Consider the following 20849-nt stretch of genomic DNA (forward strand, 5'->3'; position numbering starts at 1 on the left):
CAGGTGATGTGATGGGAGCCCATGGATGGTGCAGTCATTGAGCAGGCTGCCAGGACGTCTTCCACAGAAAGGTATGGCTCGTTCTTATGGGGGGCCTCCTTGTCTCAAGTGTCTGCTTTATCGTAGATCTTCACCAATCCCATGAAAGTGGAGGAAGGTGCAGGGAATTTCATCACATCGGAGAACCTGCTAGTCGCCGACGTGGACACCAATCCTGACAATCTGCGGCTACAACTGAAGCTGAAGCCAAGGCATGGCCACGTGGAGCTGAACGGCTCACCCATGCTGGAAGGTGACGTCTTCACGCTGGGTGACCTTCGGGGATTCAGAGTACGGTAAGTTGACAACTGGAGATTGAATGTAGGGGATTTGAGGTCAACCGGTGCCCCCAAGTGTGGCATCTGCTGCTTGCAAACCTGTGGTGCTCAGGGTGGATTCATAAAACGGACAGACTGGTTGAGGCCCTGAGTCCATGGGTTAGTCCCAGGTTTTTGGTTCTTTTGTCAGCCCTGCCAAACATGCTTTGTGATATTTGGATGATGGCACTCAGTGACATGGAGGGCATCACTTGATGCCTCATCCGTGATCTGGGAAGAGAACATCAGCATAAAGTTGCACTGGGATGCAAGAAAAAGTCAAATTTAAAAAAGAAAAAAAATTGACATCTGGCATAGTGGTGTGAACTCTTTGGATGGCGGAGCGTCTGACACACACCTTCACGCTTCACATGAGTCGGTAAGCAAGGCAGACACAGTGACGCCCCATTAGCCGGGCTCCTTCATTGTGTGGAGACATTGTGTGCTGTTGGCATTTGTTTTCAGAATGTAACACCTTTGCAGCTAACTAATCTTAAGCTGCATTTGGGCTAAGCGGTTACTTTTTAGAGTGCATAGTCAGGCCAAGAGAACATGTGTGTGTATAGTGCCAGTCCCTTAAATAAGGAGTTGGAGGAGCCCTAAGCAATTGTAGACCAGCCTAGAATTTCATCTCTCTAGTTCCTTCCTTTATTTTACAAATCTACAAGCATGAATGATTTAATATTCCAATTATTTTAATAACATAAATGAAATTTTAAATATGCATTAAGACGCAGATTTCATATTACATTTACCCTAGCCCTCAACCCCCCAACCAAAACCCCTTACTGATGTCTGTCTTAGCTTCATCTAATAAGAATAGTCATTGGACGCATGTGGCACATGATGATTACGTTCAGCCGGTCAGCGACCTTCACACCGAGGGGCTGCCATCCTCAGTGGACAGAAAGTCAGTCTTTCAGGTCAGCCTGTGGAAACATGAGGTCATGGAGTTTAGTGACTTCCTGTGGCCAGACCCTCAGAAATGGACCTTGACGAGAGTGTGCTCTTAGATGAAGGACACATTGGTCAGTCAGAGCTGTCGGCAGCACCTTCATTGGTCCAAGTCACTTTGGGTAAATTAAAACTAATTCCAGGAGAGTTGTACAGTCTCGAGGAATATGTGGTAGACTGGCACCATGAGAATTCTGGGAGAGCAGGAGGGGGACTAACAGGGTGAATGTGTAGGGACATTAAAGGGACAGGGTGTCACTGATAACAGGGATATGCAGAATGTGTGATTTGGGGACACAGTGACTTGTCTGAGGTCTCCAATGGCATGAAGTCCTGTTATTTTATACATTCAGTTGCATGGACATCCTGAACTGTCCCTGTTGACATCTTGTCTGTCCACCTGCTGTTCTTCCCTTTCCTTCTGCTCTCCTTTAATCGAGTCAGCATCACTCACCTGTGTCAAGTCTGCTGGTCACACTCAGACATGGCAAGCTGGTGGAGGTCATTAGAGGTGGAAAAGGACAAGTAAGGCCAAAACAGGTCTGGGCTGATATTCATTCATAGCACTACAAGTGCTAGTGTCTGGTCAGAGGAGTCAAGATCCCACCTCTGACTCACCTCCCCTCCTAGCCCCCTCAGATACCAACACCAAGCCTCTCTGTGCACCCGTGTGGGTGAGTTGGGCCACTGACTGCTGGGCCTTAGGCAGACCAAACACAGATGATGTGGTGTAAGGGTCTCCTTCTGAGCCCTCAGCAGACCACCAGTCTGAAGTGCCAGTAGGCACTAGTGTGATGTAGAAAAAAAAAAATGAGAAAGTTCAAATCACTGAAATCCACAATTGTCTCTGACAGGTATCAGCATGACGACTCCGAGACCCTGGAGGACACCATTTGGTACACCTGCACCGACGGCTTCAACTCAGCAGATGGCGCTCTCTCAGTCAAGGTAATCACTGCCAATGGACAGGTGAGGAGTGATACATGAAGGGATCTGATTGGCCGTGTTACCAGTAATGTTCCTTCATGGGTGCTGTAAAGGCAGCAGAGAAAAGCTACACAAAAGGCCAGAGCGGCCCCCACTCCACAGGCAGTAAAGTGAAACCCAAAATCACAAAGACGAGATTCCAAATGAATGCAAGGCCAGGCTCCTCTTTAAATAGTAGCTGAGGCAGAACAAGGCTTAAATAACATGTAGAAAACATGCAGAAGATCAAATCGACAAAAAACAAACACAAGTATCTGTTCCTTCACAGCAGTTCAGGGTCCGGCACCGCCTTTCGATAAATCAATGCTAAGTGCGCACTTCATGGAGTCTTGTGAGCAGCCATCGCTCCCAATGTCTAACCCAGGGCTCCAACATGGGGGATTGAGATAGAGGGTGAGGAGGAATGAGTTTAGTAGGTGCCCACTTCCCAGAGGGTGCTACTGCCTCATCTGATTAAGCTGTTAATAGACAGGCAGGTCCTTCATTACTGAAATGGCTCTTTGAGCTTGTGCAGCACAGATTTATCTCTGCTATTTGGCAGCTGGCCTCCCCTAAAAGCATTATCTTTGAAGAGCAGCTCCTCGAGGATCAGGCCGTCACTCCATTGTCACATCCTGCCACTCTCGGCTTTGTATTTGGATGGCAGGGCTGGCTGCAGTTCAGTGATGAGTGCCAATCCTAAAACGGAGACGAGGAAATCACGGGTGGCATATCTTTTATATTGTGCCTTTCACGTAGAGCACTCTGAGGCTCCTCATAAACCGAAGCTCTTCACTCTGCCCTGCCTGTCTTGCTGTTTGATAGCTGCTTGGTTTGGGACGTCAGGAGGGGGTCAAAAAGGAACCGCAAATGGAGAATACAAGAAGGGAAATCTTTAGAAAAAGGAACACAAGCATGTAAAGTAAAAAATGTGAAAAATATTTAGAAATATTAGGAAGCCTAAAAATGTACAATTTAAAATAAAATGTGAAATATTAACACAATGATACAGATTGGTCAATAAGGAACCACAAAGATGTCAAATGAAGGGTGTAAAAAGGGGAATGTTAAAAAAGATACAATTGGAGAAAAAAGGAACTATTAAAATAAAAAAAGATAGAATCAAATTGTGAAATATGTAAACATAATGAAGTTGGAAAAAAGGAAGTGTAAAAATCTACCATCTAAAGTAAAAAAAAAACGAAAATGAAAGACTTGGATCATAAAGGGACCATACCAATGCAACATTCTGGATAAAATAGTAAAGTTAAAGGATAAAAAATCCAAACTATTTATTAAAAATAATATACATGGGTGAAAAAAGGAAACATGACAATCAGCGTAAAATTTAGAACTTAAAAGTAAAATACCGTAAAAAACTGATAACATTAACGAACAGTAAAGGAGACTTAAAACTTAAAATGTTGGAACGCAAAGTGGTGTATGTGAGGGAAATAAAGGGTTAAAAGTGATGTGCTCAGAGCAAATGCAAAGGCAGCTCTGCTAATTCCAGATCCGCGTGTTTTCTGGCGGACTCTTCTTGGCGTGATGCACTGGGCTGCCATCTTGTAACGTTTGTAGTTTGTGGGCTCACGTCACAAGGCTCCCTTTGACATAGAGATACTGAAGGTGGTCCGGGGACAGCCGACGTATATACTGTTAGCAGAATGGGGTCCGATTCTGAAATGTCCAAAGGAACCCAGACATCTTTGCCAATACACTGACCGAAATCTAAGACAAAGAAGCACACAGGAATTCATGGGTACCGATGAGAGCTTTTTGCTGTGAGCTGCCAACAGAGATTTGAAGAAGGATCTGCACTGCCACAGGGAGATAGCTGGCAGACACTTGGGCAACAAAAAAGGAGCAGGAGATGAAAAGTAAGCCAAGACTCGAGCAGAAAGTCGAAACAATTAGGCATTAAAACCACAAATCTGAGGCTCAAGGAAAAGGCAAGTAGTCTGTAAAACCATTGAATCTAATAAATCATAAAAGACCAAAGACTTGGACAAGAGTACACATGTGTGCCAAGCCTAAAACTTGTTGCGTGAATGACTTTTCAAAATGGCGGCACCAACAGAAAATCGTATTAAGATGTGAAATAATCGTAATATCCTCAACACAAGAAAAATCTCAAGAACAGATTTCTCACTACGAAAAATTTAGAAATAAGCTCATTAACATGAGAAAAAGCAAAAAAAGCACAAAATCAGAGTTCATGTGGCACAACTCCTGGGACCACGCTGTTGTAATAATAATAATAATAAGTTACACTTATTGAGCGCCTTTCACAAACCCAAGGTCGCTTTACATACAGTGTAAAAAAATAAAATTACACAGATGACAAAAGTTCGTAGAAGAGGAAAGTTTTCAGTTGAGATTTAAAAGTGCAGAAACAGGAGCAATCCCGGAGAGACTGAGGAAGAGAGTTCCAGAGTTGAGGGGCCATAGCACTGAAGGGCCTGCCTGCCAAGGTGGAGATCAAAATGGCAGCACCCACTACAAAACAAGATGGTGGAATGGTAAGTTTCCAAAGATCCAAAATCAACAAGGCTAGTGTGGTTCAGAGCCTGTTGAGTCTCACACGGCCATTCACAGCACTGCAAATTTGGTGACAGGCCGCCATTGTGCAACGTAGCTTCTAGTAGTGACACGTTACCAATAGGGCCGTTACTAACAACAAAGGTACTCTAAATAGTGTCATCCAAACGCCCAAATCAGAAACCCTAATTGCAGTGCAGTCAATGATTATGAGTTCAGAACCTGTACTGTACATGTCGTAACGCCACAGCAAAGGCGTCATTTCATGTGGTGATCCTTAGGAGCCCAAATTTCACTTCCACTCGGTGGTGTCATCCTGATCTTACATACGCTTGAAAGAACAGAACTGCTCGTTGCCTTTCGTCCACGTCTGTCTCACATTCTGCCTCCTTGTCTCAGATCATCCCAGTGAACGATGAGGCCCCAGAGCTCAAAGTCGGACTAAAGTCAGGCCTGGAGTGTCCTGAAGGTGGCCATGTCCTAATCACAGCTGACTTCCTGTACGCCACTGACGCCGACAGTGATGACACCAAGCTAACCTTCATGCTGGCTCGCTCCCCCAGCTATGGTGTGGTGCATCGAGGAGGGCGTATGGTGGACAAGTTCTCCCAGCAAGATATCATTCAAGGACTCATCTCCTATGTGCATACAGGTAAAGCCAAGACACTTTATTTTGTCTTCATGAAATAGCATTCATGCCAGTGGCCACCTTGACCCTCATTGTCAATAACAACACAGAGCTCACATATTGATGATGTTACCAACAAGGCAGTAAAATATAACAACGTGATTAACTCGTTCTGATCCCCAAATACTGCGCCCAGAGTGTTTCATTAGAGCATAAAGCTAGGAATTACAAGAGCCAGGGGGCCAGACCTGTGAAGAGTGCCGGCCAGATGGCCTGTTAGCCCAAGGCTGAGGTGCCCTGTCGAGATCGGCAAGCCCCGCTGTTGTAAATCCCGTTATTTCTGAACATTTTTGAACATTAATGTTTTGCTTTTCAAGTCTTGGTTTATTTTTGTCATGGGCCATTGCTCTTTTAAATCACCACCCCGCTTTGAGCTCATAAGAGTGTCACATGCAGTGGTACTTTGCTCGTGTTGCTCTCCTCTGAGATTTCTCTCACACTGCAACAACGAGCTGTTGTGTCAATCAAAATGGCAGCACCCACTAAAAAACAAGATGGTGGAATGGTTCGTTTCAAAAGATCCAAAGTAATTTTTAGTGGTGTGGAAAGCCAAACTGCACACAGCCTCACTAGCATGTTCTGTAGCCTTAGTGGGACCTTCCCCTGGCTTGTGCTCCACGCATCATGGGTGCTATATTGGGCTTTATCATGGAAACCATTGTATTGTCATGAGAGAGACTACAGTAGCCTCCTAGATAATTTTGTATTGGAGAACAAGGTGAAATGCCCCTAAACTCTGCCATAGCCTGTTGACTTTGTCTTATGTACCCACCCTGGCAGCCTCAGCAATTATAAGCTGCTCATTTCTTGCACTGCAGCCCACCCAGTTTCCCACCACTGAGAGGACAACAAATTCTCCCTTTTCCCTGTACCACCTGGGTAGACAGGAAAACCCCTCAGCCCTTGGCAGTTATTAGTGCCAGTAAACACAAAGTACTGTCTGTGAGATAATAAAAAAATATTTCATCTAAACCAGGATGAGTTTTCTTGCAGAGAAGCTAGGCATATCAAACGCTAGAAGATAAAGAGAGCAATCGTACTACCTGAATGGTTCAAACGTTTTGTGTCAGGTAGTAGGCCTTGAACAGATAGCAAGTCAGCCAGAGAGTGTTGCAGGCGGCTGAAGAAGAGCAAACCCCCTTTGCAGGTGACACGTTTCAAAAGGAGACAAACCAGGAGAATCCAAGGTAGAGACGCTCTAATGCTGCCCATGATGATTGCTCACGTGAGATTTACAGAAACATGGCAATAGTTGCATCATGCTAAGAGCAAACAGCATGTCAATGGACATGCTATGTGAGTGCATTCAATAATACGCTAACTGAGAAGGTCTCGGTCACATATCCTGTGTTTCTTACAAGCCTCTTCAAACAGTCTGTTAGCCATAGCACCACATACAGTAAGTAGATGCTTTTATTTTTGCATATATCCCATTAGCCATCAGAGTGCTTACCCCCAGAAGACACTTAGTCCTCCCAGCCGTGTTGAATTTTTTGCTTTTGCCTATGAACTCTACAGTTGTATTCTATTTGCCTATAAACTGCATCTTATCTAAATAACACATCAGACGTGTTAAATATTATTAAGTCTTGTATAAGCGTTCTTTTAACCCTTGTACACCTTCTTAATGGCCTCCGTCTATATGTAGACAGTGACCAGTCCTCTATGACCCCTAGTTGCTTGTTCTTTCAAGTTTCAGACCTCTTATTGTGTACTCAAATCTAATATTTTTGCTTCCCACAAGTAATACTCTACATTTTCTTATGATACATTTCATTGCCCACTAATCTGCCCAAGCCTGTATGCTGCCCATGTGCCCCTGTGATGACTCTGCTGATTCTTCCTTATCCCCCATTCCATCTAGTTTATGCTCACAACTTCTCCTAAAACTTTATCATTTCCCCCTGGAGTCTTCATTTCACCTTCCCGTGCTGACATTCACACATTAGAGCCGTGTTGATCAGAACAGGCTGTTTAGGCCCAAAAACTCACTATTTCTGTCCTCCTCATTCTGCAATAACATCAAGTCCAGATTCGAGGGTCCCTGTCCACCACACTACTTGGTCACTTATTCCAGTTTGTGTAGTTTTAATGTTTGTATGAAGTCTGCCCTTGACCAGTTTCCATTGGAGTTGCTGGGTTCTTATAGAAGAGCTTATCTTGACATGACAGCCAGGTTCCTCCATACTGATTTACTTTTGAATTTTAAGCACTTTAGTCCTGTCACCTCTTCATTTCCAGTTGGCTCAGCTCCTGCAGTCTTTTCCTCCGAGCTCAGATCTCTCAGTCCTTTAATCAGGCTAGTTGTTCCTTTCTGGACTCTCTCTAATGCCACATGGAGATCCACACTGCACACGGACCTCCAGCTGAGGCCTCACTAGTGTGTTGCAAGGTTATTATAGTTTTGCCTTTTTATGTTAGTTTTTATTTCTATATTTTTTCTGACCTTACTTGGAAATTCGGTTTAGTTTTAGTTTTCCTTCATCGTGTATTTTTAGTTTTAGTTTAGTTTTTATTTCACAAAGACATTTCTATTTTATTTTTATATTTATTAGTTTCAGTTTTAGTAATTATGGCATGGAGCGCCTATGGAGTTAGTTTTGTGTCACAATCAAACAAGCATAATCAAAACTAGATGCTGAATATGAATAATTTTGCACAATTTTAAAATTTTTTAAATATTTTCTCATGAAAATCACAGGGGCTTAGGAAGAACAGGGCTCTTAGACTTGAATGAGTGTTCAGACCCCACCTGGCTGTATTGAGGGAAACAAAGAACAACAAGCATGTCGTGTGAAGGTGAGAGGTGGTGAGACTTGAATAGCCCACCATAAGAACAGTAAACCCATAATGAGCAGAGTAAGAGCAGGTCATAGGAATACAGACAGGCACAAGACAACAGAGACCGCGTCTGAGATTAAGAACAACATACATGACATGATGTAAACCTGTTTATCCAGAGCAGGATCACAGGAAACCTGGAGCCTACCGCAGCAGGTTTGGATGTAAGGCAGGAAAACTCCCTGGTATGCAATATGAACAATATGGCTGACGTAAAGAACAAAAAGAATATGATACTTCAACTATCTGATTTGAGAGAGAGAGAAAAACATTGAAAAAAGGGAGACAAATATTTTAAAATATAATTCTGCTAATGGATTACTTTCATAATATCAGGCATTTGGAGTTGTGAATATGAAGTAAAAAAGATAAATTAATAAATATGGAATAAATACAAAAACCCGTTAGTATGTTTAGTTTTTCATCACTTGCCAGACTCTCTACCTTGGTTTGTATCGCTTTGTTGTTAAACGATGTTTGTAAAGCAAAAGTGATTGGTCAGCGACGATATGCTGATCTTGTATGATGACCTTGTCAGTCTCTCGATCAGTGACGTTTTATTTTCAAAAATCAGGAGTGCTCTCTCCTCGACTTTCTTGTGTACTCATATATGGGGATGGATATTTGAGGAGTAAACCGCAAGACAAGGATTATGTTTTTATATTATATACATTAAGGAACAATCACCAACAAATCAAATTAATAATACATCCATCCATCCATTTTCCAGCCCGCTGAATCCGAACACAGGGTCACGGGGGTCTGATGGAGCCAATCCCAGCCAACACAGAGCACAAGGCAGGAACCAATCCTGGGCAGGGTGCCAACCTACCACAGGACATTAATAATACATTGAACAATTATTATAAAAGTAATGTTGAATAAGTCGGACTCTGCAGCTGCATAAATAAAAAAAAAATTGTATGTGTTCAGGTAAAGTACCACTTCCGGGTGATGGGTTTGGCCCAAAAGTTAATACAGACCTACAATTGTGGTGTAACAACCACATGCCGAATTTCATCCATCTATCTAGTTGCGTTTTTGAGTTATCATGTTTACACACACGCACGCACACACACACAATTCCAAAAAACAGTATTTTTGGACTCTGGGAGGTCTATAACATCAAGATTTTTTTCATCAAGAATTTTTTCATGATTACTATACTTTCTCCATCCTTCGTGTATGAGAAAGTAAAAACAATTAACTTACAAGGGTTAAAGACTAACGGCAAGAATATTCATTCAAAAACGAAAACTAAAAATATTTTAGTAAATTATTATTTTATTTCCTGCGGTGGGTTGGCACCCTGCCCGGGATTGTTTCCTGCCTTGTGCCCTGTGTTGGCTGGGATTAGCTCCAGCAGACCCCCGTGACCCTGTGTTCGGATTCAGCGGGTTGGAAAATGGATGGATGGATTATTTTATTTCAGTTAGTCTTTCCAGCTACTTGAATAGTTTTGTTTAGTTTTAGTTTTTCATTTCGGTTTTGTTAATTATTTTATTTCAGTTTACGAAAATGTTTTTTTAATAATAGTTTCAGTTTTGATTTTAGTTTTTGTTAACTATAATAACCTTGGTGTGTTGTTCAGCTTACATATGCGCTCCTGTGACTCTCTATAACGTAATTCTATGTGCCTTTTTAGTCTTCGTCAGTCATGTCACTTCGGTGCCCTCAGTCTTTCCTCCTCACTTCCTCTCCAATGCCTTTAATCAGCCTAGTCGCTCTCCACTATGCTTTTTTTTTTCCAATATGGAGACCCAAACCACATGCAGTACTCCAGGTAAGGCCACAATGGTGCATTGTATACTCTGTAGGGAATTCGAGAACACAGTTGACTTGACATGTGTCTTGTCTCCATTTTCACTCTTTCCTTCAGGTGGATTCTCAGCACCAGCTTTGGAGGTTTTCTTGCTTCTTTCATTTTTCTTCATCCTATGGCCTTGCACAGCCAGGAGCATCCAGAAGCTTTTTAATTATTTATTAAAAAACACCATTAAGAAATGTTTAATTTGTCATTATCTTTGTCTAAAAATGTCACCAGCCTCTTAACGTGAAATTCTTAGAATGTACGCAGCTCATGCTAGTCTGTGGTTGCCTTCTCAGTCTTGGCTTTCTTTCCGCAGGTGGCGAGGTTGGGCCAAGTCCCTGCCTGGATGCCCTCACCTTGATTGTGTCGGATGGAGAGGCAGGCACAGTGGACAGCTGCTGCCTAGAGGACGTCGTCCCCCCTCCTGTTCCTTTACATGGATCACTTCCTGTCTATGACCTCAATGTCACGGTTCTCCCTGTCAACAACCAGGCCCCTTCCATTACTGTAGGTAAGGACCCAATGGTCACATTAAGTGATGCACACAGTCCGATTGCATAGAGCAGGTCACTTCAGTGTTGTCACAGATTCTGAATTTCTGTTTAAACCAAACCATCTTGACATCATTTTGTTTAGTGTCAGCCCTAAGTCCAATCTTTCATTTTAGACTACAGTTGGGGTCCTGTCATGTCTAAGGAATTTGTCACAATGTGCCTAACGGTGGGACGTGAGGGTAAGCAAACCAGGAGATGACTGAGCCTAAAAAAGGTCTGAGAAAAGGCTGCGATCTGCCTGAGCCAAACACAGGGCCCCAAAACACACTAAAAGGAACGAGCAGGAATCCTAATAATTAATAACATTCACGATTAAAGCCCTCGCTAATCTAATAAATTCTGACTGAATTACTAACTCACATTTAAGGTCACTTTCCCAGACAGTCCTTCCACATGGGTGATCATGCGTGTGAGCTGACAAATGAATTCCTGTCCCTACCGGACTCTTGCGACTTTGTGCAGCATGTTGATGTCCCAGTGCACTCTGCTGGTCACATATTACAGCTGCTCTTCACACTGGTTTGCCTGTTGATTTGGGCCTCTCTGACCATGAAGCACTTCTCATCATTGTCCCAGTGCCTTACAAATATCTGACCTCTATCTGTACTGGAACTGTTTAGGATATTCCTCCGTCCTCCCCCATTCCATCCACATTAGATGCACCTGTTGTCCACTATATCTCAGCACTCATTCAGCACTGGATCAGACAGCTCCTTTAAAACATTACATTTCCTTGAAGTGTTCACCTGTGTGTTTTAATTCTGAAGATGGCCTCCGCCTTGAGAGAATGTCATGCGAGTCGGGCCTCACTGGGCCACAAGCCCAGACCACCACAGGGCTTACAGAGATGGGCTGAGGGCAGCCAAGACAGTGCCCTGTGGCAGAATAGTGAAGAGTGGACATGATAACCCAAGGGCTTTGTTTTCTGTAGTTAGGTGGGCTGGTGCCCTGCCCGGGGTTTGTTTCCTGCCTTGCGCCCAGTGTTGGCTGGGGTTGGCTCCAGCAGACCCCCGTGACCCTGTAGTTAGGTTGGATAATGGATGGATGGATAGTTAATAAACTGGGCCTGATCACTTCGTCCACTGAAGGCTCCTTCACATCTTCTATGATATAATTAAAAGCCTAAATAACTCAAGTAACACAAACCCGCCCTCCTTTTATATTCCCCTTTGTGTTCCCTCTTCATCCAGCTGCTTTTCCACATCGTCACCAGTCTGCTGGGTATACTGGACCCCATCCCCACCACACTTATCAAATCCTGCTTTCATGCCGTAGTCCAAAGTGTTGTGACAATAATGAACAGATCCCTTGACCACCGGCCCGTGTGCCAGCCACTTTGAAAATCGCATCTGTACCTGCATGTTTAAAGCTGGTCTTGATGCTGGCTACTGCAGGTCCAGTTCAGCAACGGGCACTCGGAGGGCCTCAAGGCTCCGTCCTCGGGCCTCTGCTCTTCTCTATCTACTTGCTGCCCCTTGGCCATGTTATTCATATCTTTAGATTTTTAATGCAGATCTATTTCAGTGCTAGAAGTGAAAGTTCATCAGAGTTTGCTTAACTCACAACTTGCCTCAGTGAAATTAAAACCTGGCAGGAAGAGAACTCTGCAAAGTGAAACTGCAACAAACCCAGAGCCCCACGGATTGGCACTAAAGCTCCGCTTGTGAACATGAGCTCCTTTTCAGTCACTCTTGTTGACATCACATCAGACACTTTTCGTCAATTCAGCATTTGGTGTCATTTGAGATTCCTCCCTGTCTTATTCTACCCACATAAACCACATTAACAAACTTTCTTACTCCTAACTCTGTAGTGTATCCAGTGATCGCTCATTTCAGGTCATTTCCAAAGTTGACAAACGTGTCCATGCTTTTATTCTGTCCCACATCAAGTACTGGCATGTGCCGCTTGTAATCTGTCATCAGGGCTCCAGCTGGTTCAGAACTCCTCACAGAGTGGCACCGACGAGCAGGCACATCACGACCATCCTGCTGCGCTGTCTAAATTCAAGTAATAACCGATAAAGTTTTAAATGGACCGCATCAGTGACCTCCTCCATCACGGCACTCCAGTCCGCCCGCAGATAATACTTGTGGCCCAAAGTAGCCTGCGCCCAATGGGTGACAGAGCCCCTAGCTGTATAGCGCCCAGAGAGACCTCCCGAAATTCACAACAACAGCTGACTTGATCCATTCGTTTAAAAAACAAGTTAAAACTCATTTGTGCAGAAACTGAGCCCGGCACTCTGACTCTTCTTTCACTTTGCCCTCTCTGTCTGGCCGGGTGCTCAGCTGGATTTGTATCTCAGAATATGTTTTGTGCTTCAGCTCTGATGTATTGTCTTCTGTTCTATTTCAAAACTCTGTATATCCTGGATTTATATCCCCTGTTGTCCTTTGTGAATTTCCATGAAGCACTTTGAGGGTCCTATGAAAATAAAATGTAATTTTATTAATTATTATAAGCATCATAACGGCCAAAGCTAGAAATGTTCCACAAAATGGCGGTGGATTGAGGACATGATGGATGTTGTCAAAATCAGGCCTGAAAGGTAACAGTTAGCCCCACAAGCGCACAGCAAGCCTTTTTAATGTTTCCTTTACTTTCTGTCATATTCAGCTTCACTTTTCAGCTCATTTAGAAAGGCACCTTATAAAACCCGGCGAGATTAAGTCACCTGAAGCTGTACGTTCTCACTTCACAGAGCTCTTGATTCAGGGCTTTCATGTGCCAGGTCCTTATCAGCCAAAATTGACTAAAAAGGCCAACAGAAAATTGTCAAGCACACCAGCAGCCTGTGAAAGCCTCCCCTGTCTTGCCAGTGCGGCACACCAGTCAGTTTATCGATGGAAAGCAGATGGACGTCACCCCTGGGGAATGCCATGTTTCCGCCTGGATGGGCTTTGCCTGTGCCCAGCCACACAGCTGGACAGGATTAGGAGCAAGAAATATTAGAGCAGGGTAAGACGGCAAGAGATGTACCCTGACGATGCGCTTCATCCGGCGGGCATCAGCCGTGGCCCAGAGAATGCGCCAAACATGTGCCACTTGAATTAAAAGAGAACAAAAATGCACAATGCATACTTTACTTGGCTTTTCCAGTGCTAGTCAGTTTATCTTGTCTTCCCTGCTTTGGCTATTGTTTGTTTGGTCTGGGATGCCCGGTGCTGTGCAGGTCCATAAGTGGCATACTCACAATTCATTATTTATCACAGAATTAAATGGCAGCAGATGCCAATGTGTCTTTATCAGCATTCAGGTGGCAGGAGGCTGGCCGCTTTCCAGGTGGTGTTGGCAGTGGGGCAGGAGCCAAGACGGGGGGTGGGGGGGTGCTAACAAGTCTGTAGCACAGACACTGCTTGCTGGTGTTTCTGGTGGATAGACTGGCCGCCCCTACCATAAGAAACTGGGAAGTAAAGAGTAATACTGTAATATTTAGAGTAACTGGTGCAAGTCCATGACTGTGTCAGATAGATAGATAGATAGATAGATAGGCACTATATGATAGATAGATAGATAGATAGAGACACACTATATAATAGATAGATAGATAGATTGTCACTTATGTATCTATCTATCTATCTCTATTATATAGTGTGTATCTATCTATCTATCTCTATCATATAGTGTCTATCTATCTATCTGTCATATCGTTCCTTTCATATCTGTCTGTCCATTTATTGATTATGTATGCGGTGTCTTTGCCTGCCTTTCTCACCATTAACTCGTTCCTTTCCTATCCAGCTTGCTGTCTATCCGATATGAAAGGCACTCTTTAGTAGATTGGGACACTCTCCAAAAAGAAAATCACAAAAAGGGCGAGGGGAAAGCTGTCTCAGAATAACAGAGCCTTAAGTTTTATATTTAAGTTATTACATTGAGAAAGTTCACAATCTTCCAGAATATCCCAAGAATATCAAATGTATGTCAGAAGAATTATAAATTACAAAGCAAAAATAAAATCTTCCAAACCAATCCCGTCCAAAGTCCCAGATCCCTGAAAAGAAAGCAATCATTTGAAAGACCAAAAGCATCCCAAATGCAGGAAGCACAGAGTCAAAGAGCAGCTGAGTGCTCAGCGGGGGTCCGAGGCCTTGGGTGGAGTCACTTGAGGGCGTGAGGAGAGGGTCCGGAGCAGAACGACTAACAATCCCATAAATGTAAGCAGGGGACAAACCAGGGAGTGGGAGGAAATTACAAAACGTGCAAACCAAAATGAATTGTCACGACGGACTGTTCATTCCTAGCCCTGCCTACTAGGCTGGCACAGACTTGACGATGACATTTCTCTTTGTTGTGATGTTAAGGTGCTGCCCTATCTGGTTTGTGTAGCTGTTTGTTTGGTTTGAAGTTTGTGTTGAATTAACTGCCATTTGGCTCCCTTGTTGTGTTGATTTCCCTCATTCAAATATAAAGCACATTCCAGCACAAACTCCAACAACAGCCACCTTAGCCCACATCTCTCTCCTTCCTAGGTGACATGTTCATAGTGGATGAAGGCTCTTCCACAGCTTTGTTGCCAGTATTCCTTCAGGCCTCCGATGAAGACACCTTCCCAGAGGCACTCGTCTTTCTCGTTGGCACTTCTCCACAATATGGCTACTTGGAAAATACCCTTCCATCACCTGGACACGAGAAGAGCAATGCCGGGCTCAGTATTGGTAAGACATCTTCTGGTCTTGGTCATTTCTGCATCACTTTAACGTATGTAGCCACAGGAGCATCCTGAGTTGTCCTTCAGTTGTAGTCCATCCATTCCTTTTAAGGAGGACCCGTCGGCGTGTTCTTGGCTTAGTTCTCTATGGCCAGAGACGCCTAAGCCGCTGGGTGTCAAATCAAGGTGCAAAGAACGGGGGATGGGTACCTGAGAAGCTCCTGAAAGCTTAAAAATCAATCTATGGAGATCTCCTGAAGTAAACCTCAAAAGACATGAAGCTGGCAGGCTGGGCAGGAAGGCAGCTTTCCACTGGTGCCCCATGTGCTGGGTGACTGAGTGGCAGCTGGCTGAGCGGGGGAGCCTCGTGCAGCCACAAGAGCTTGCCATAGTTTAGGTGACAGTGGGTGTCAAATCAAGGTGCAAAGAACGGGGGATGGGTACCTGAGAAGCTCCTGAAAGCTTAAAAATCAATCTGTGGAGATCTCCTGAAGTAAACCTCAAAAGACATGAAGCTGGCAGGCTGGGCAGGAAGGCAGCTTTCCACTGGTGCCCCATGTGCTGGGTGACTGAGTGGCAGCTGGCTGAGCGGGGGAGCCTCGTGCAGCCACAAGAGCTTGCCATAGTTTAGGTGACAGTGGGTGAAAGAAGTGACCGGGACCTCTGCTCCTGTTCACTTCGTGTGGGAGATGTGCCCTAAAAATGACGCCTCTGCCCTCTGTTTTCCTGACTAACTAGCGGTGCAGGACTTTTGCTGGCACATCCGCATGTGATGTGATTTGTCTACTTAAGATTTGTACATTCGAATATTCCTTATAGCTGGTTTATCATCCAAAGTGACGTACCATCTGAATTACAGCCCCATGCCTAAAACATGCCAAGGGGGTTTCACCACATTATTCCTTATACGGTGGTCCTCAAGCTCTGTTTGGCTTTTCCTCAATGTTTGCCCCAAACTCCAAGAGCTCCATGCTCAGCCCGCCCTTCATGTCTGGTCTCCAGTCAGGGTAATATGATGCACAAGTGTGCAGGCAGGGTGCCCGCCTGGTGGAAGTACAGACAGTAAGTGGTATACTCCTCATTAAGCCCATCACATGTCATCACTGATGGAGGGCTACAGTCCTGGTCCATTTAGGGGCACTGGGAAGGACACAGGCGAGGTTGACATGATTGTGACCAACAGTCCCCTCCTGTCTTCCCCCACACATCACAGCAGTGAAGTCTGATCCATGTTGTTCTTGGTCAAGACTGCTTGGTCCAGTTTGGGCATCAGTGGACCAGGCCCACCCTGGACATGACACCAGTAAGATTTTGCTTATCTGATGGTTTTCATTGCCACCTCCCAGTGCCTTCACTGGGGGCTATGCAGTTGCGTGTCCTTCTCATCATTCAGAGGGCGTGCCAGACCCTCCAGGGGTAGGTTTCTTGGTTAGAGATGGAGGCTTAAGGAAAGGATTATGAGAGATGTTATCTGACCAACTGCATGTCCAGCCTCTTTCAGCTTGCGGCACCTCAAAGATGGACACATCAACTACGTCCAGTCTCGTCACAAGGGCGTTGAGCCAACGGCAGACCATTTCACAGTGTCCGTGAGCGACGGCGTCCACCACTCTATGGCCATCCCTTTCTATGTCATCATCAGCCCCAAGAATGACGAGAGGCCTTGGCTCCTGCTGGGCAACATGACGGTCAGTATTGGCTAATGGCTGCTCTTTTCTTTCCTGACTCCTTCACAGTCCTGGAGTGCCGTCATGTCGTTTTGCTTGTGGAAAAGTAACGTGGCGACACTGCAGTTCAGAGCTGGTGTAGAGGCCCATTACAGTGTGAGAAATGAGAGGGGAGGGCGATGGCGCTGACCTGGGGGTCACCAACACACACAGTCCTGGCTCTGTCCGTTAGTTAAATTAGAAAAGAATTGGTAAGCGGGCCTCTGCCTAGCAGTCCAGGCAGTGTCCACGTTGGCTACTTCTGGGAGGTGGCAGGGTGGGAGTCGTTTGTTTCAGGGCTTATTATGGTGGACATAACACTCGAAGCAATACCTGTTAATAAGTGAATGAAAATATCGCTTTATGACTCATTGGCATGGGTTACCAGTACCTGTGTGTGCGTGGGAGTGAGTGAGCACAAGCATGCCTACCGACAGACTGGCATCCTGTCCAGGCAGGATTGACTTTGACCAGTCAGTGTCTGGTGCAGAAATGGGTGGGTGGATGCTGAAGGTAAGAGCAGATAGAGTGGCAGTGTCACCTGGCATAAATGTGACACAGATGTTTGGAGACGGGCGCCTCGTTCCCATCCACGTTTCACCAAGCTGTTTCTCTTGGTGCCTTTCCTGTGTTGCAAAGCCGTAAGACTCGGGAGCAGAGGGGTGCCCCTAGTGGCACTGGTGAGGTACTGCGGTGAAGTATTTTAATCAGGGTGCGCCAACCGAAGTCGAGACAAGAGAGGAAGACAAACCTGCGTCTCTTCTGTCCCCTCACTTATCTGCTGAACACCTCTGTCATGTTCACCTCGGGCTCTGGTGTTTATTAGCACTGAAAACACTCGGCCAAATGAAATCTGATTTTTCAATCAACACCTTTGGAGATGTGCTAATTGTTCCATTAGCACCAGTGGCTGCTGCCCACCGCCGCCTGTGCTCTGCTTGCACGCTTTTCCTCTCGTGGCCTCCATTTGCCAGCTTTAATTGTGCAGCTGCCTCGGCTCCAGTCTGTTCTCTGAATGCAGTTTCTGGCTCCCCCGCCGTCCAGCCTAAAGTACACCAGCTACAAAGACGGCCGGCCGTTCTCAGCTTTGAACGTCGTGAGCTCTGGGTGCCCCCAAGTGGGCGCCATTGGCACTCTGTTTTGTAATCATTCTATGCATGGCACGATGCTCTGGCAGTTCCAAACTAAAAGTCTGCTGAGCATCCATGTTTTGAGGTGCCATCTTGTGACCGTGTCCATTGGTGGCATCTGCTGAATTATGAACAAGTTTTTTTAAGGGCTCCACGGGCACAACTGTGCTTTTGGCTCACATGCTTGCCTTCTTGGTCTCCATGTTGGTTCAGTTTGCTGACCTCTTCGTGGCTTTTATTATACACTAGCAAAATACCCGCGCTTCGCAGCGGAGAAGTAGTGTGTTAAAGAGGTTATGTAAACATATCTACATATACACATATCTACATATATATACATAAATATACACATCCACATATACATATATATACATATACAAATTTACATATCTACATATATATATTATGTACATATTTGCATATCTACATATATATATATATATATGCACATATATATATATTCACGGCATTCGTAGTCTGAATCACAATCTGATTGTATGGGTGGTTACCTACCAGGTAACGCTTGTGGTTGGCCAGCAAGTCAGCTAACATCCGCCACGGTGCCTTCAGTTGTGAGAAGCAGATCATAGAATGGTTGAAAATAGTTTACTGTCAAATAATGCAAAGAGTACGCGACACGTGTTTCGCCCTAATTCTGGGCTCATCAGGCGTACACACTCACTGCATATAGCCAAATTCACGCGCTTAATTAAGAAGAAAAGAAAACCTTTTTAAATTGAGGGAAAATATACCAATAACATTTTGTTAAGGATCTGTTTTTTTGTGAAGCTGCTTTTACACAGCCTGTTCGCTGTTTTATAAACGAATGCCATATAAGGCCGTCTTTCTCCTTGCTCACCGGTTCTGTATTGTTTTATTGTTTGTTTATTACGATTGTTATAGTTATTGTGTAGGTATTTGAGACTCACTTTTCTGTTCAGGTACCCATTTCCTTTATGTAATCCGCGGATTCTCCGCTATTTTTTGTTCGTTTATTACGATTATAGTTATTTATTGATTCCCTTCTTTAGCTGTCTGCCTGCTCATATAAGGCGCTCTGCTGTTTTTTTGTGAAGCAGTCTTTACACAGCTTCTGCGCTGTTTTATAAACGAACGGCATATAGGGCCATCCTTTTTCCTTGCTTCGCGAAGGAAGCAGCCTTTTTATTTAATCCACGGGTTCTCAGCTGTTTTATTGTTCGTTTATTATGATTGTTATAGTTCTCTTTGTATACCACGTTGTCAGTTCAGCACTCCGGTTGTAATATGACCAAGTCGTGCAAGCTTACTGTTGAGAATGCAACGTATAGTTGTACAGGAGAAAAACAATCTTGCCAAACTTAATTTAAACTTACGGTTTACACCGTGCTTTGTTTCCACCGTAGCTACACTTACGAATATGCTTGTATGCGTCACTCGCTCGCTTCTTATTGTTTCGCTGCCTTCTCAATTGTGTAATGAGTGATCACATGTGCTGCGTTCAGTCAGTTCACGTGAGCCGCTCTCTTGTGTGATGTTGCGATGTCCACGGCTTTATTTAATGTTAGCTAAGACCCGGCACTTAAAAGTTTCTCGCTACAGCAATTTTAACTCTGTTACAAAGTGATCCAAAGTCTTGTTTATACCTCGTGTCTTCTCATTAAACTTGTAGGGCGCGAATATGGTATTGCAAACGGCGTTTCTATAAACTTAATTTAAACTTACAGTTTACACCGTGCTTTGTTTCTGCAGTAGCTGCACTTATGAATATGCTTGTATGCGTCACTCGCTCGCTTCTTATTGTTTCGCTGCCTTCTCAATTGTGTAATGAATGTTTTCTTCAGCGCTCTTTGGGGCCCTTCCTTGTTTTCTACGTACTGCGTTCACAGTCAGTTCACGTGATTACGTGGGAGGCGTGATGACGCGATACGCAACTCCGCCTCCCATGGCCAGCGAGCTGCAGTCCATTACAGTATATGGACAAAAAAGAGGTTCCAGTTATGATCGTTACGCTTTGAATTTCGAAATGAAACCTGCCTAACTTTTGTAAGTAAGCTGTAAGGAATGACCCTGCCAAATTTCAGCCTTCCACCTACACGGGAAGTTGGAGAATTAGTGATGAGTCAGTCAGTCAGTGAGTCAGTGAGGGCTTTGCCTTTTATTAGTATAGATATATAGACATACATACATATATATCTATATCTATATATATCTATATCTCTATATACATCTATATATATATATATATATATATATATAAATCCCCGCGAAGTACTGCTTTTAAATTTTTATTAAGAAGAAAAGCTTTTTTAATTGAGGGAAAATATCCCAATAGCAATTTGTTAAGGATCTGTTTTTTTGTGAAGCAGCCTTAACACAGCTTTTTCGCTGTTTTATAAACGAACGCCATATAAGGTCTTCCTTTTTCCTTGGTTCGCCAAGGAAGGAGCCTTTTTATTAAATCCAAGGGTTCTTCGCTTTTTTTTTTGTTTGTTTATTACGATTGTTATAGTTCTGTTTGTATACGACGTTGTCAGTTCAGCACTCAGGTTGTAATATGTCTAAGCCATGCAAGCTTACTGTTAAGAATGCAACGTATAGTTGTACATGAGAAAAGCAATCTTGCCTCAAATCAATGACAACCTTTTGTAGGTCTATGAACTTAATTTA

General features: G+C 44.1%; 1 protein-coding gene across 1 annotated transcript in view; it reads left to right on the top strand.

Moving 5' to 3' along the window:
- Positions 1 to 20849, top strand: part of frem1b (Fras1 related extracellular matrix 1b) — a 93029-nt gene that overhangs the window by 29005 nt on the left and 43175 nt on the right. The window contains exons 14-19 of the mRNA XM_028812487.2: positions 127 to 335; positions 2165 to 2258; positions 5217 to 5469; positions 10473 to 10667; positions 15186 to 15371; positions 16856 to 17052. Coding sequence (XP_028668320.1) covers positions 127 to 335; positions 2165 to 2258; positions 5217 to 5469; positions 10473 to 10667; positions 15186 to 15371; positions 16856 to 17052 — 1134 coding nt within the window. The remainder of the gene's footprint in view (positions 1 to 126; positions 336 to 2164; positions 2259 to 5216; positions 5470 to 10472; positions 10668 to 15185; positions 15372 to 16855; positions 17053 to 20849) is intronic.

The sequence above is a fragment of the Erpetoichthys calabaricus genome, chromosome 10 (genome assembly GCF_900747795.2).
Source record: "Erpetoichthys calabaricus chromosome 10, fErpCal1.3, whole genome shotgun sequence".
Lineage (NCBI taxonomy): Eukaryota > Metazoa > Chordata > Cladistia > Polypteriformes > Polypteridae > Erpetoichthys > Erpetoichthys calabaricus.